The sequence below is a fragment of the Schistocerca cancellata genome, chromosome 12 (assembly GCF_023864275.1).
Source record: "Schistocerca cancellata isolate TAMUIC-IGC-003103 chromosome 12, iqSchCanc2.1, whole genome shotgun sequence".
NCBI classification, from domain to species: Eukaryota; Metazoa; Arthropoda; class Insecta; order Orthoptera; family Acrididae; genus Schistocerca; species Schistocerca cancellata.
In genome coordinates this window covers 50815843-50833003 of record NC_064637.1, presented here as the reverse complement: position 1 = coordinate 50833003, position 17161 = coordinate 50815843, and the positions used below count along the sequence as shown (strand labels likewise).

At 45.5% G+C, this 17161-nt stretch overlaps 1 protein-coding gene across 3 annotated transcripts in view; it reads left to right on the top strand.

Annotated features, from left to right (window-relative positions):
• Positions 1 to 16725, top strand: part of LOC126109629 (natterin-3-like) — a 117507-nt gene extending 100782 nt beyond the window's left edge. For all 3 annotated transcript variants that reach the window (XM_049914674.1, XM_049914675.1, XM_049914673.1), the window contains 2 exons: positions 1846 to 1989; positions 16511 to 16725. In XM_049914674.1, the coding sequence (XP_049770631.1) occupies positions 1846 to 1989; positions 16511 to 16597 (231 nt within the window). In that variant the 3' untranslated portion in view covers positions 16598 to 16725. The remainder of the gene's footprint in view (positions 1 to 1845; positions 1990 to 16510) is intronic.
• The last annotated feature ends 436 nt before the right edge of the window (positions 16726 to 17161 follow it).

The following is a 17161-nucleotide window of genomic DNA, read 5'->3' as shown; positions in this document are numbered from 1 at the left end:
ACAAAAGCCCGTACCGAGCTACTGAGCGTCTCTCCCGCAGAGTCTTCCACTGGAGTTTATCTATCATCTCCGTAACGCTTTCGCGATTACTAAATGATCCTGTAACGAAGCGCGCTGCTCTCCGTTGGATCTTCTCTACCTCTTCTATCAACCCTATCTGGTACGGATCCCACACTGCTGAGCAATATTCAAGCAGTGGGCGAACAAGTGTACTGTAACCTACTTCCTTTGTTTTCAGATTGGATTTCCTTAGGATTCTTCGAATGAATCTCAGTCTGGCATCTGCTTTACCGACGATCAACTTATATGATCATTCCATTTTAAATCACTCCTAATGCCTACTCCCAGATAATTTATGGAATTAACTGCTTCCAGTTGCTGACGTGCTATATTGCAGCTAAATGATAAAGGATCTTTCTTTCTATGTATTAGCAGCACATTACACTTGTCTACATTGAGATGCAGTAGCCATTCCCTGCACCATGCGCCAATCGTTGTAGATCCTCCTGCATTTCAGTACAATTTTCCATTGTTACAACCTCTCGGTATACCACAGCATCATCCACAAAAAGCCTCAGTGAACTTCCGATGTTATCCGCAAGGTCATTTATGTATATTGTGAATAGCAACGGTCCTACGACACTCCCCTGCGGCACACCTGAAATCACTCTTACTTCGGAAGACTTCTCTCCATTGAGAATGACATGCTGCGTTCTGTTATCTAGGAACTCTTCAATCCAATCAGACAATTGGTATGATAGTCCATATGCTCTTACTTTGTTCATTAAACGACTGTGGGGATCTGTATCGAACGCCTTGCGGAAGTCAAGAAACGCGGCATCTACCTGGGAACCCGTGTTTATGGCCCTCTGAGTCTCGTGGACGAATAGCGCGAGCTGGGTTTCACACGATCGTGCTTCCCGAGCACTGGGTCCCGGGTTCGATTACCAGTGGGGTCAGGGATTTTCACCTGCCTCGCAATGACTGGCTGTTTGTGTTGTGCTCATCATTTCATCATCATTCATGAAAGTGGCGAGGCTGGACTGAGCAACGTTTGGGAATTAGTAGGGGCGCTGATAACCGTGCAGTTGAGTGCCCCACAAATCAATCATCATCATCATCATCATCATCATCGTCATACTTTCTGGGCAACTAAGGATTTAAGCTTTCAGGCGAAAGCCCTTCTTCAGAAACAGAAAGACACACACATTTCCACTAGTACAACTGATACACACACGGCCACTTTCTCTCTGTCCATCTGAGACTCATCAGCTGGTGGCAGTGGTCATGTCTGTGCGAGTCATGCTTGTGGGAATGCGTCTCCGCTTTCTATTTTTGAAGAAGGTGTCTTTGCCGAAAGTTCATTTTGGTAGTATTTTTTTCTTTGTGCCAGTCTGAAACGCATTGCCTCCTCTATGTAGTGAACAGCAATAATAATATTGTTTTACATGCGAATGTGTGTATTAAAGAATAACAATGGTGTTATTTAGATATAGCACTCCGACCTCAGGCCACCTGGACTATCCGACCGCCGTGTCATCCTCAGAGGAGGATGCAGATAGGAGGGGCGTGGGGTCAGCACACCGCTCCCTGTCGTTATGATGGTATTCTTGACCGAAACCGCTACTATTCGGTCGAGTAGCTCCTCAATTGGCATCACGAGGCTGAGTGCACCCCGAAAAATGGCATCACTGCATGGCGCCTGGATGGTCACCCATCCAAGTGCCGGCCACGCCCGACAGTGCTTAAGTTCATTGATCGCACGAGAATCGGTGTATCCACTGCGGCAAGGCCTTTTGTTTGTATATACCCTAGGCATTTATACAGTATTGTATTGTTTTGCAGGTGCTGTGTGATGGGGACCCCGCCTGGGTGATGACCTCAGGGGGCAGCGTCCCAGAAGGCGCAGTGCCTGGGGGAACCACCAGCGAGGGCGAACGGCTCTTCATTGGCCGCGTCATGCACGACGGCGCCTTCTCCGTGGGAAAGGTATTTGAACACACCCTCCGTAGGCTAACACGGCGAGGTTGCCAGGGCCAGTACATAAAGGGCGGTCGTATCTACACAAAAGTCACTGAATGCATAAGCTCCACACGAGTGCAGTTTTGGTTTCATTGTTAAGTTACTACACTACTGGCCATTAAAGTTGCTACAACAAGAAGAGATGCAGATGATAAACGGGTATTCATTGGGCAAATATATTATACTACAACTGACATGTGATTACATTTGCACGCAATTTGGGTGCATAGATCCTCAGAAATCAGTACCCAGAACAACCACCTCTGGCCGTAATGACGGCCTTGATACGCCTGGGCATTGACTCAAACGGAGCTTGAATGCCGTGTACAGGTACAGCTTCCCATGCAGCTTCACCACGATAACACAGTTCATCGAGAGTAGTGACTGGCGTGTTGTGACGAGCCAGTTGCTCGACCACCATTGACCAGACCTTTTCAGTTGGTGAGAGACCTGGAGAATGTGCTGACCAGGTTAGCAGGCGAGCATTTTCTGTATCCAGAAAGGCCCGCACAGGACCTTCAATATGCGGTCGCGCATTACCCTGCAGATATGTAGGGTTTCGCCACGGATCGTAACACATCTGATATGTAACGTCACTGTTCAAAGTGTCGTCAGTGCGAACAAGAGGTGACTGAGACGCGTAACCAATGGCACCCCATACCATCACGCCGGGTGATACGCCAGTATGGCGATGACGCATACACGCTTCCAATGTGCGTTCACCGCGATGTCGCGAAATACGGACGCACCCATCTTGATGTTGTAAACAGAACCTGGAGTCATCCGAAATAATGACGTTTTGCCATTCGTGCACCCAGGTTCCTCGTCGAGTACACCATCGCAGGCGCTCCTGTCTGTCATGCATCGTCAAGGGTAACCGCAGCCATGGTCTCCGAGCTGATAGTCCATGTTGCTGCAAACGTCGACGAACTGTTCGTGCAGATGGTTGTTGTCTTGCAAACATCCCCACCTGTTGACTCAGGGATCGAGTCGTGGCTGCACGATCCGTTACAGCCATGCGGATAAGACGCCTGTCATCTCGACTGGTAGTGATACGAGGCCGTTGGGATCCAGCACGGCGTTCCGTATTACCCTCCTGAACCCACCGATTCCATATTCTGCTAACCATTGTATCTTGACCAACGCGAGCAGCGGTGTCGCGATACGATAGACCGCAATCGCGATAGGCTACAATCCGACCTTTATCAAAGTCGGAAACGTGATGGTACGCATTTCTCCTTCTTACACGAGACCAAGGTTTCACCAGGCAACGCCGGTCAACTGCTATTTGTGTATCAGAAATCGGTTGCAAACTTTCCTCGTGTCAGCACGTTGTAGGTGTCGCCACCGGCGCCACCCTTGTGTGAATGCTCTGAAAAAGCTAATAATTTGCATATCACGGCATCTTCTTCTCGTCGGTTAAATTTCGCGTCTGTAGCACGTCATCTTCGTGGTGCAGCATTTTAAATGGCCAGTAGTATACATATATATATATATATATATATATATATATATATATATAACAAGTGGTCTGGCGCACTTGTTAGATTGGTTACTGCTACCCCAATGGCAGGTAATCAATATTTTAGTGACTTTGGACTTGGTGTTATAGTCGGCGCACGACCGACGGGTCACGGCATCTCCGAGGTAGCGATGAAGTGGAGAATTTCCTGTACGACCATTTGACGAGTGTACCGTGAATATCAGGAATCCTGCAAAACATCATATCTCCGAAAAAAGATCCTGCAAGAACGGGACCAACGACGACTGAAGAGAATCATTCAACGTGACGGAATGCAACCCTTCCGCAAATTGCTTCAGATTTCAGTGCTGGACCATCAACAAGTGTCAACTTGCGAACCATTCCACTAAACATCATCGATATGGGCTTTCGGAGCCGAAGGCCCACTCGTGTACCCTTGATGACCGAACGACACAAAGCATTATGCATCGCCTGGGCCCATCAACATCGACTTTGGATTGCTGATGAATGCAAATATGTTGCCTCGTCAGACGAGTCTCGTTTCAAATTAAATCGAGCGATGTATGTGAATGGGTATGGAGACAACCTTACGAATCTATGGACCCTGCATGTCAATAGGGGACTGTTCAAGCCGGTGGTGGCTCTGTAATGGTGTGGAGCGTGTGGAGTTGGAGTGTTATGGGACCCCTGATACGTCTAGATACGACTCTGACAGGTGACACGTACGTAAGCATCCTGTCTGATCACCTGCACCCATTCATGTCCACTGTGCATTCCGATGGACTTGGGCAATTGCAACAGGACAATGCGACACGCCCTACGCCCAGAATTGCCCCAGAGTGGCTCCAGGAACACTCTTCTGAGTTTAAAATATATATAGGGCGAGAAAGCCACTGACGTCTTCGGCGCAGATGCACACCAGGTTAGAACTTATGACGGAATCGGTGAATTGCAGAAAGTATTGAACATAAACGGCAAGGGCAGTACATTATAGGTGTCTATATAAGTTGAGAACTTGTTTCTGACAGCAGGCGTACTAAGGTAGACCATTCAGATGCGCTGCCCTCTGTGTCCTGATGGCTTGATGGTCAGAGCATATACACTCCTGGAAACTGAAATAAGAACACCGTGATTCATTGTCCCAGGAAGGGGAAACTTTATTGACACATTCCTGGGGTCAGATACATCACATGATCACACTGACAGAACCACAGGCACATAGACACAGGCAACAGAGCATGCACAATGTCGGCACTAGTACAGTGTATATCCACCTTTCGCAGCAATGCAGGCTGCTATTCTGCCATGGAGACGATCGTAGAGATGCTGGATGTAGTCCTGTGGAACGGCTTGCCATGCCATTTCCACCTGGCGCCTCAGTTGGACCAGCGTTCGTGCTGGACGTGCAGACAGCGTGAGACGACGCTTCATCCAGTCCCAAACATGCTCAATGGGGGACAGATCCGGAGATCTTGCTGGCCAGGGTAGTTGACTTACACCTTCTAGAGCACGTTGGGTGGCACGGGATACATGCGGACGTGCATTGTCCTGTTGGAACAGCAAGTTCCCTTGCCGGTCTAGGAATGGTAGAACGATGGGTTCGATGACGGTTTGGATGTACCGTGCACTATTCAGTGTCCCCTCGACGATCACCAGTGGTGTACGGCCAGTGTAGGAGATCGCTCCCCACACCATGATGCCGGGTGTTGGCCCTGTGTGCCTCGGTCGTATGCAGTCCTGATTGTGGCGCTCACCTGCACGGCGCCAAACACGCATACGACCATCATTGGCACCAAGGCAGAAGCGACTCTCATCGCTGAAGACGACACGTCTCCATTCGTCCCTCCATTCACGCCTGTCGCGACACCACTGGAGACGGGCTGCACGATGTTGGGGCGTGAGCGGAAGACGGCCTAACGGTGTGCGGGACCGTAGCCCAGCTTCATGGAGACGGTTGCGAATGGTCCTCGCCGATACCCCAGGAGCAACAGTGTCCCTAATTTGCTGGGAAGTGGCGGTGCGGTCCCCTACGGCACTGCGTAGGATCCTACGGTCTTGACGTGCATCCGTGCGTCGCTGCGGTCTGGTCCCAGGTCGACGGGCACGTGCACCTTCCGCCGACCACTGGCGACAACCGATGTACTGTGGAGACCTCACGCCCCACGTGTTGAGCAATTCGGCGGTACGTCCACCCGGCCTCCCGCATGCCCACTATACGCCCTCGCTCAAAGTCCGTCAGCTGCACATACGGTTCACGTCGACGCTGTCGCGGCATGCTACCAGTGTTAAAGACTGCGATGGAGCTCCGTATGCCACGGCAAACTGGCTGACACTGACGGCGGCGGTGCACAAATGCTGCGCAGCTAGCGCCATTCGACGGCCAACACCGCGGTTCCTGGTGTGTCCGCTGTGCCGTGCGTGTGATCATTGCTTGTACAGCCCTCTCGCAGTGTCCGGAGCAAGTATGGTGGGTCTGACACACCGGTGTCAATGTGTTCTTTTTTCCATTTCCAGGAGTGTATCTAGTAACAGGAGACCCATGGTCGAATTCCAGTCGGGCACTAGTTTTCAACTTTCTCCATTGATGTCAATCAATGCCCGCTAGCATCTAACAAATACCTTTGTATCTTAACTGATAATGTGCTGCTTACTCCATGCATGATGTTGTTTTTTCATCATGTGCAAATTAGTGGTAGCTTGTCTGCATGTACGTGATTAACAATGTGTGTGTCAATTACAGACAACTGTGCAGTCATATTTATCTCTAGGGCGCACATCTGGGGCAACTATATTTCTTATGATCATATTCCACTGTAAACAGCACACAGATCTTCAAGGCGAGTCAGTGACTGACTAAAAACTATCACACACTAGTTTAATCTGCAGTATATACTCCTGCTTCAGGTATATGACATTCGTCATAAGAGCGTCAGTCATAAATATAATTTAATGCATCGAAGAATAAAACGAATCAAGTGCCGAGTCACCATGCACGCAACGCTCATAAACTTTTGGCTTATTAGTAAAATGTACGGCATGCATGGCAAGCCAAGCTGGGAATGCTCAGACAACACTTTCTCTGATAGCACTGTCATTAAATGAGTTATGTCTGTGGTTCCTCGAACTGGATACCTTATATTGTATGAACGTGTTGTCTGACAACTGCATTTGCACAGCTTTCTTGACCATTCAATCCCAGTAGACTGTGGGCACTACGTTGACTTACTGTCATAAATATATTAGTTATAAGTAGGATAAGTAGAAACGTAATGGCCATGTGGTGCCAAGTACAGGGTTATTACAAATGATTGAAGCGATTTCACAGCTCTACAATAACTTTATTATTTGAGATATTTTCACAATGCTTTGCACACACATACAAAAACTCAAAAAGTTTTTTAGGCATTCACAAACGTTCGATATGTGCCCCTTTAGTGATTCGGCAGACATCAAGCCGATAATCAAGTTCCTCCCACACTCGGCGCAGCGTGTCCCCATCAATGAGTTCGAAAGCATCGTTGATGCGAGCTCGCAGTTATGGCACGTTTCTTGGTAGAGGAGGTTTAAACACTGAATCTTTCACATCACTATGCGTGGAACTTGCCCGCACACGTTCAACCGTTTCTTCGCTCACTGCAGGCCGACCCGTTGATTTCCCCTTACAGAGGCATCCAGAAACTTTAAACTGCGCATACCATCGCCGAATGGAGTTAGCAGTTGGTGAATCTTTGTTGAACTTCTTCCTGAAGTGTCGTTGCACTGTTATGACTGGCTGATGTGACTGCATTTCAAGCACGACATACGCTTTCTCGGCTCCTGTCGCCATTTTGTCTCACTGCGCTCTCGAGCGCTCTGGCGGCAGAAACCTGAAGTGCGGCTTCAGCCGAACAAAACTTTATGAGTTTTTCTACATATCTGTAGTGTGTCGTGACCATATGTCAATGAATGGAGCTACAGTGAATTTATGAAATCGCTTCAATCATTTGTAATAGCCCTGTATATACCACTGCCATTCCTCGTAATTTGGCAAGTGGCGAGCACATGATGACATCTTGTCCCCGCACCCCTATCTTCTCTATCCCCCTCCACTTCTCCTATACCAACCCCTCCACTCTCGTAAGTTGTCACGTCCCTTTCTTGGAAATAGGCCACTCAAAGAGTTTCTAAGCCAGTACACACACACACACACACACACACACACACACACACGTACACAAACATACACAGGCACACAGAACCACGTAGTCCAGGCTTACAATACAAGAATAATGTTTCTGAATAATAATGCCGATGAACTAAAGTTTCATCCAACAATTTGCAAATACAAAACATTCGCAGTACAAAAGAGCAATTTAGGATCACCAACGCTCAGGAACTAGCCTGAAAATACAGGGTGATTCAAAAAGAATACCACAACTTTAAAAATGTGTATTTAATGAAAGAAATATAATATAACCTTCTGTTATACATCATTATAAAGAGTATTTAAAAAGGTTTTTTTTCACTCAAAAACAAGTTCGGAGATGTTCAATATGGCCCCCTCCAGACACTCGAGAAATATCAACCCGATACTCCAACTCGTTCCACACTCTCTGTAGCATATCAGGCGTAACAGTTTGGATAGCTGCTGTTATTTCTCGTTTCAAATCATCAATGGTGGCTGGGAGAGGTGGCCGAAACACCATATCCTTAACATACCCCCATAAGAAAAAATCGCAGGGGGTAAGATCAGGGCTTCTTGGAGGCCAGTGATGAAGTGCTCTGTCACGGGCTGCCTGGCGGCCGATCCATCGTCTCGGGTAGTTGACGTTCAGATAAGTGCCAATGTGGTGGCGCTCCATCCTGCTGAAATATGAATTGTTGTGGTTCTTGTTCGAGCTGAGGGAACAGCCAATTCTCTAACATCTCCAGATACTGTAGTCCAGTTACAGTAGCACCTTCGAAGAAAAAGGGACCAAAAACTTTATTGGCTGAAATGGCACAGAAAACGTTCACCTCAGGCGAGTCACGTTCATACTGAGTTGTTTCCCGCGGATTCTCAGTGCCCCATATACAGACATTGTGACGGTTGACTTTCCTGTTAGTGTGGAAAGTTGCCTCATCACTAAACACAATCTTTGAAACGAAAGATTCATGTGTTTCCATTTGAGCAAGGATAAAATCACAGAAATCGATTCTTTTAATCTTATCAGCTGCAGACAGTGCTTGAACCAATTTCAGACGATAAGGTTTCATAACTAACCTTTTTCGTAGGACTCTCCATACAGTTGATTGTGGAATTTGCAGCTCTCTGCTAGCTCTGCGAGTCGATTTTCCTGGGCTGCGAACAAATGCTTGCTGGATGCGTGCTACATTTTCATCACTCGTTCTCGGCCGTCCAGAACTTTTCCCTTTGCACAAACACCCGTTCTCTGTAAACTGTTTATACCAACGTTTAATACACCACCGATCAGGAGGTTTAACACCATACTTCGTTCGAAATGCACGCTGAACAACTGTCGTCGATTCACTTCTGCCGTACTCAATAACACAAAAAGCTTTCTGTTGAGCGGTCGCCATCTTAGCATCAACTGATGCTGACGCCTAGTCAACAGCGCCTCAAGCGAACAAATGTACAACTAAATGAAACTTTATAGCTCCCTTAATTCGCCGACAGATAGTGCTTAGCTATGCCTTTTGTCGTTGCATAGTTTTAAATTCCTAAAGTTGTGCTATTGTTTTTGAATCACCCTGTACATAAACGCACAGGTTCATGAGGCCAGCTGTCAATTTCAAAAATCCTGCAATGGTCGTTCACTACTACTTAGCTGAGCATTACAAAGGCGAACCACAATAACGAATAAAAACAGTTTATGCATGCAGATATGTAACATACCAAATAACACTCAATTCACTATGGAAATCAAAGCAGAAGAAACAATACGCTATCTTGGCCTACAAATTACAAAATCCATCAACGGACGCAGCTTTAACACATTCAGAAAATGAACAGCTACAGGCAATATTTCACTCTTTCAGGTAGACGACTTTATAGCTCAATATCAATATCATTGTCAACATTAGAAAGTTAATGTGACACGTCAGACTGATGCGTCACTTCCTGTTAAACTGTAAAGGCTGAAGTAGGGTATTACGGTGAAAATAAAAGAACACCATTAATTATTATGAATTTTTTTACACAGTAAAGTAAACTACAACTTTATCTACACTACGGTGGCCCCATCCTATGGTATTATCTTATCAAACGTTTGTTATCATCTGCTGATAATTCCTTATCTTACCAGCCCACCTAATTTTACACATCTATTTGTAGCACTACATCAGGAACGCTTCGATTCTCTTCTTTTATGATTTTCCCAGAGGTCGTTCACCTGCGTAAGACGCTGTGTTCGAAACGTGCATTCTCTCTTCCTCAACTTAAGGTCTACGTTGGATGCAAACAGACACGTTTCACCCAGGAATGTTCTTTTTTGCATGTGCTAGTATTCTTTTCACATCCTTCCTGCTGTGCGTTTTTCTGCTTAGGAGGTAGCAGAATTCTATAACTTCACCTACTCGATGTCACCAATTTCGATGTTAAATTTATCCTTAATCTAATTTTTGATACTCCTCATTACTTTCATCTTCCTTCTCTTTACCCTCAGTCCATATTCTGTCGTCATTTGACTGTTCATTCCATTCAGCAACTACCTCAGTTCTTCTTTACATCCACTGAGGACAGCAATGTTATCAGTGAATCTTTTCAAGGTCATCTTCGATGTCTATGTTGAACAGTAGAGGCTGAAGATTGCATCTCTGTGTTGCACCTTTTCCAATCCGATCACTTTATTCTTTTCCTTCGATCCTTATTTTTCTCTCTTGGTTCTTGTGTATGTACACTACTGGCCATAACAATTGCTACACCACGAAGATGACGTGCCACAGACCCGAAATTTAACCGACAGGAAGAAGATGCTGTGATATGCAAATGATTAGCTTTCCAGAGCATTCTCACAAGATTCGGATGGCAACACCTACAACGTGCTGACATGAGGAAAGTTTCCAACCGATTTCTCATACACAAACAGCAGTTGACCGGCGTTGCCTGGTGAAACGTTGTTGTGATGCCTCGTGTAAGGAGGAAAAATGCGTACCAACACGTTTTCGACTTTGATAAAGGTCGGATTGTAGCCTATCGCGATTGCGGTCTATCGTATCACGACAATGCTGCTCGCGTTCGTCGAAATCCAATGACTGTTAGCAGAATATGGAATCGGTGGGTTCTGGAGGGTAATACGGAACACCGTGCTGGATCCCAACGGCCTCGTATCACTAGCAATCGAGATGACAGGCATCTTATCCGCATGGCTGTAACGGATCGTGTAGCCACGTCTCGATCTCCGAGTCAACAGATGGGGACGTCTGCAAAACAACAATCATCTGCACGAACGTTTGCAGCAGCATGGGCTATCAGCTCGGAGACCATGGCTGCGGTTACCCTTGACGCTGCATCACAGACAAGCGCCTGCGATGGTGTACTCGACGACGAACCTGGATGCACGTTTGGCAAAACGTCGTTTTTTCGTATGAATCCAGGTCCTGTTTACAGCATCTTGATTGTCGCATCCGTGTTTGGCGACATCGCGGCGAACGCACATTGGAAGCGTGTATTCGTCATCGCCATACTGGCGTATCACCCGGTGTGATGGTACGGGATGCCATTGTTTACACGTCTCGGTCACCTATTGTTCGCATTGACAACACTCTGAACAGAGGACGTTACATTTCAGATGTGTTACGACCCGTGGCTCTACCCTTCATTCGATCCCAGCGAAACCCTACATTTCAGCAGGATAATGCACGACCGCATGTTGCAGGTCCTGTACGGACCTTTCTGGATACGGAAAATGTTCGATTGCTGCCCTGGCCAGCACATTCTCCAGATCTCTCACTAATTGAAAACGTCTGGTCAATGGTGGCCGAGCAACTGGCTCGTCACAATACGCCAGTCACTACTCTTGATGAACTGTGGTATCGTGTTCAAGCTGCATGGGCAGCTTTACCTGTACACACCATCCAATCTCTGTTTGAGTCAATGGCCAGCCTCATCAAGGCCGTTGTTACGGCCAGAGGTGGTTGTTCTGGGTGCTGATTTCTCAGGATCTATGCACCCAAATTCCGTGAAAATGTAATCACATGTCAGTACTAGCATAATACATTTGTCCAATGAATACCCGTTTATCATCTGCATTTCGTCTTGGTGTAGCAATTTTAATGGGCAGTAGTGTAGGAACGTAATGGCCATGTGGTGTCAAGAATATAACTCTGATTTTAGGGAATGGCGAACACATCACGACATCTTGTTTCCGCACCCCTATCTTCTTTATCCCCCTCTCCCATCCCTCCACCAATTCTCCAATCTCTTCAAGTTGTCACGTCCCTTTCTTGGAAATAGGCCACTCAGTTTCTAAGCCTGCACACACACACACACACACACACACACACACACACACACATACACACACACACACACACACACACACACACAAAACCACACGGCTTCCATACAAGAATAATGTTTCTGAATAATAATGCCGTAGAACTGAAGCTTGATCCAACAATTTGCAAATAGGCAGGAAACATTCTTAGGACAAAACAACAATTTAGGATCACCAACGCTCAGGAACTAGCCTGAAAATACGTAAACGCAAAGGCTCATGAGGCCAGATGTCAATTTCAAAAATCATCTTGCACAACACATTGAAAGGTCGTTCACGAATACTTAGCTGAACATAAAAAGACGAACCACAACAACGAATAAAAACAGTGTAAGCCTGCAGATATGTAACATACCAAATAACACTCAATTCACTATGGAAATCAAAGCAGAAGAAACAATAGGCTATCTTGACCTCAAAATTACAAAATCCATCAACGGACACAGTTTTAACACATTCAGAAAATGAACAGCTGCAGACAATATTTCACGTGGGTTTCACTGCATGAGTTTCGTCTTTCAGGTTGACGACTCTGTAGCTCAATATCAATCACTTTACCAACATTACAAATTTAATGTGACGTGTCAGACTGATGCTCCAATTCCTGAATTTTACACGCTGAAGAAGGATATTTCAGTGAAAATAAAAAGAACACCATTACTTATTATGAATTCTTTTAGACAGTAAAGTAAATTACAATCCATAAGTTTTATCTACATTACAGTACCCCATGCTATGCTATTATCTTATCAAATGTTTGTCATTGTCTGCTGATAATTCCTTACCTTATCAGTCCACCTAATTTTACACAAGGATCTACTGGGCAACATCTGAAACGCTTCAATTCTCTTTTCTTAGGTTTTTCTCAGAGGTAATTCACCTCCATAAGACGCTGTGTTCGAAACGCACATTCTTAGGAACTTCTTCCTCAAATTAAGGTCTACATTTGATGCTAGCAGAAATCTTTCACCCAGAAATGCCCTTTTCTGCAAGTGGTGGTATTCTTTTCACATCCTTCTTGCTGTGCGTTCTTGTACTTACAAGGTAGCAGAATTCCATAACCTACTCCGAGGTCACCAATTTCAATGTTAAACTTATTCCTTATTTTTGATACTCCTCATTGCTTTCATCTGCCTTCTCTTTACCCTCAGTCCGTATTCTGTAGTCATTTGACTGTGCATTCCATTCAGCAGCTACCGCAATTCTTCTTTACATCCACTGAGGACAGTCACGTTGTCAGTGAATCTTCTCAAGATATCTTTTCAGCCTAAATTTTTAATACCGCTCCAAATCTTTCTTTTACTTCAATCATTGCATCTTGGATGTGTATGTTGAGCAGTAGAGGCGAAAGATTGCATCTCTGTGGTACACCTTTTCCAATCCTATCACTTAGTTCTTTGCCTTCGAGCCTTACTTTTCTCTCTTTGTTCTTGTGTATGTAGTATATTACCCGTATCTGCCTACAACTTACGTCTATTTTTTCAGCATTTCGATCTTTTTGCTCTATTTTACTTCACCGAACGCTTTTTCTGGCTCGACAAATGTTACGAACGTGTGTGTATTTTTCTTACGGCCATTGTTAAATGCAACATCAGAACTATCTCTCCTGTACCTTTGTCCGCATCTCGTGGTCGTGCGGTAGCGTTCTCGCTTCCCATACCCGGATTCCCGGGTTAGATTCCCCGCAGGGTCAGGGATTTTCTCTGCCTCGTGATGATTGGGTGTTGTTTGCTGTCCTTAGGTTAGTTAGGTTTAAGTAGTTCTAAGTTCTAGGGGACTGATGACCATAGATGTTAAGTCCCATAGTGCTCAGAGCCATTTGAACCATTTTTTTCTCTTGTACCTTTATTTTTCCCAAAGACGACCCGATATTCATCTAGCAAATCCTCAGTTTTCGTTTCCATTCTTCTATATACTAAAGTAACAAGAACGAAAATAGCCTCCCACTGCAAATATGAAAGCATAAAGTTTTTATTCCATGATTGATTTTGGGACTTCATACCCCATTATAAAATGATTCATATGGCTGTAAGCACTATGGGACTCAACATCTGAGATCCCTAGACTGACCAAAGGACATCACACATATCCATGCCCCAGGCAGGATTCGAACCTGCAACTATAGCAGCCGCGTCGTTCCCTTGCTGAAGCGCCTAGAACCGCTCAGCCACCCTCATTGTAAAGTTTTTTCCCAAAATTACTTACGTCATAGGGATAACAGTGTTTCTAGTTATGTGTACGTTTTAGATATTCTAGCAGCTGTAAGGTTTGGTTAAAGTTCTTGTGCTTAAGTCATTATAGTGTTTACAATTAGTCATATTAAATACTATCTACTAAATCAATAATGCTGTGCATATTTAAATGTTAACGTCATACCATGATATTGCTAATTAATTTGACATTGAACTGAACCTAGTAATAGTTGGCGTGTACAGCCACACTCTATGAGCAAAAACTTGTATAGTATTGACACCAGTGTCTAGAGGGGACAGCAGTGAACATTAATTTGAGAGGTACATTGAAATATAATGAATACTATTTTGTGCCCAGTATGGTATAAATTATGTGACTATCCGCCAGTGATACGTCATATCAGTAAGCAGATGTTGCTAAGATCACAATAATGACATAGTCTGACGCATGGCCTTACCATGTTATATGTTTGACAGTGTCATGTTGCTTTGGCATCAGTGTGACAAAACTGGAAATGTTTGTGACATGGTAAAGTACTAATGTGTGCAATGTGGGCTTCTTAATCGTATTCTCGGAGCAATATAGTAGTCAGAACGTAAAAGGTAGATCAGTAGTTATAAGTAACCATTAATACAATAAGTATACTTCTTTAGGTGAACGCAGGTGGCTGAGCACTTAGATGAAGTAGTGTCCGAAACTGCCGTTATGTTACTACTCTATTCAGGCACCATAACGAGGTGCATTCAAGTTCTAAGGACTCCGATTTTTTTTTTCTAATTAACTACTCACCCGAAATCGATGGAACTGGCGTTACTTCTCGACGTAATCGCCCTGCAGACGTACACATTTTTCACAACGCTGACGCCATGATTCCATGGCAGCGGCGAAGGCTTCTTTAGGAGTCTGTTTTGACCACTGGAAAATCGCTGAGGCAATAGCAGCACGGCTGGTGAATGTGCGGCCACGGAGAGTGTCTTTCATTGTTGGAAAAAGCCAAAAGTCACTAGGAGCCAGGTCAGGTGAGTAGGGAGCATGAGGAATCACTTCAAAGTTGTTATCACGAAGAAACTGTTGCGTAACGTTAGCTCGATGTGCGGGTGCGTTGTCTTGGTGAAACAGCACACGCGCAGCCCTTCCCGGATGTGTTTGTTGCAGTACAGGAAGGAATTTGTTCTTCAAAACATTTTCGTAGGATGCACTTGTTACCTTAGTGCCCTTTGGAACGCAATGGGTAAAGATTACGCCCTCGCTGTCCCAGAGCACGGACACCATCATTTTTTCAGCACTGGCGGTTACCCGAAATTTTTTTGGTGGCGGTGAATCTGTGTGCTTCCATTGAGCTGACTGGCGCTTTGTTTCTGGATTGAAAAATGGCATCCACGTCTCATCCATTGTCACAACCGACGAAAAGAAAGTCCCATTCGTGGTGTCGTTGCGCGTCAACATTGCTCAGCAACATGCCACATGGGCAGCCGTGTGGTTGTCCGTCAGCATTCGTGGCACCCACCTGGATGACACTTTTCACATTTTCAGGTCGTCATGTAGGATTGTGTGCACAGAAGCCACAGAAATGCCAACTCTGGAGGCGATCTGTTCAACAGTCATTCGGCGATCCGCCAAAACAATTCTCTCCACTTTCTCGATCATGTCGTCAGACCGGCTTGTGCGAGCCCGAGGTTGTTTCGGTTTGTTTTCACACGATGTTCTGCTTTCATTAAACTGTCGCACCCACGAACGCACTTTCGACTCATCCATAACTCCATCACCACATGTCTCCTTCAACTGTTGATGAATTTCAATTGGTTTCACACCACGCAAATTCAGAAAACGAATGATTGCACGCTGTTCAAGTAAGGAAAACGACGCCATTTTAAGTATTTAAAACAGTTCTCATTCTCGCCGCTGGCGGTAAAATTCCATCTGCCGTACGGTGCTGCCATCTCTGGGACGTATTGACAATGAACGCGGCCTCATTTTAAAACAATGTGCATGTTTCTATCTCTTTCCAGTCCGGAGAAAAAAAATCGGAGGTCTTAGAACTTGAATGCACCTCGTATAGTGGTTTTCTGTCGATTCTTGACGTCAATTCCCTCAAGCACAACTTCAGACATTAGTCGAGTCCACGCCATGTAGTATTGTGGCGCTTAGGCGTGCTCGCGGGGGCCCTAGTGGTGTACCAGTTTCGTTTGCTCTTCAGCGTTGTACCATCGTGGGCACACACCTCATTCGAGATTTGACATTGCAAATGCATCTTCGTCACTAGCCGTAAATTCCGTTACGTACCACTTACACTTATTGTGTTTGCTTAATGCGTTTGTTTCTCTTCTTTCCACAGGTGCAGCCGTCGCACGGCGTGTGCTATATCCCGTACGGGGGTGAGGAAGTGGCATACGGCGAGTACGAGATCCTGGTGGGTCGATAGACCAGGAACGCCCAGGCGAAACCACGCACTGCCGGAGGAGGCAAGACTGACTGATTTGCCGCGTCCAAAACTCACACACACGTGCTGTCAGACCATTCAATTATGTCAATAAACACTCTGTCTGCTCATTGCCTTGTTTCTTTTGTGTCGCTGACGCCACGGCCTTTTCCTAAACTCCCTCGTCCATACATATTGTTCCCACTGTTCCAACTCCTGATGTCCGAATTTTTACCAATATATTTTTTTTTTTTTAATTTGTGGTAAGTTCCTGGGGACCTAACTGCTGAGGTCTTCGGTCCCTAGGCTTACGCACTACTTAATCTAACTTAAACTAACTTACGCTAAGGACAACACACACACCCATGCCCCTTGGAGGACTCGAACCTCCGACGGGGGGAACCGCACGAATCGTGGCAAGGCGCTTTTAATCAAACAGTTCATTTATTTGTTTACATGAATTTCTTATTCAGCCACCACCAGATTAGTGTCTTCAGGCCCTCTCTTACATCGAACAAGTAGGTACTTACGGGCACAAAGAAAGATCACTAAACATTTTTAATTTCT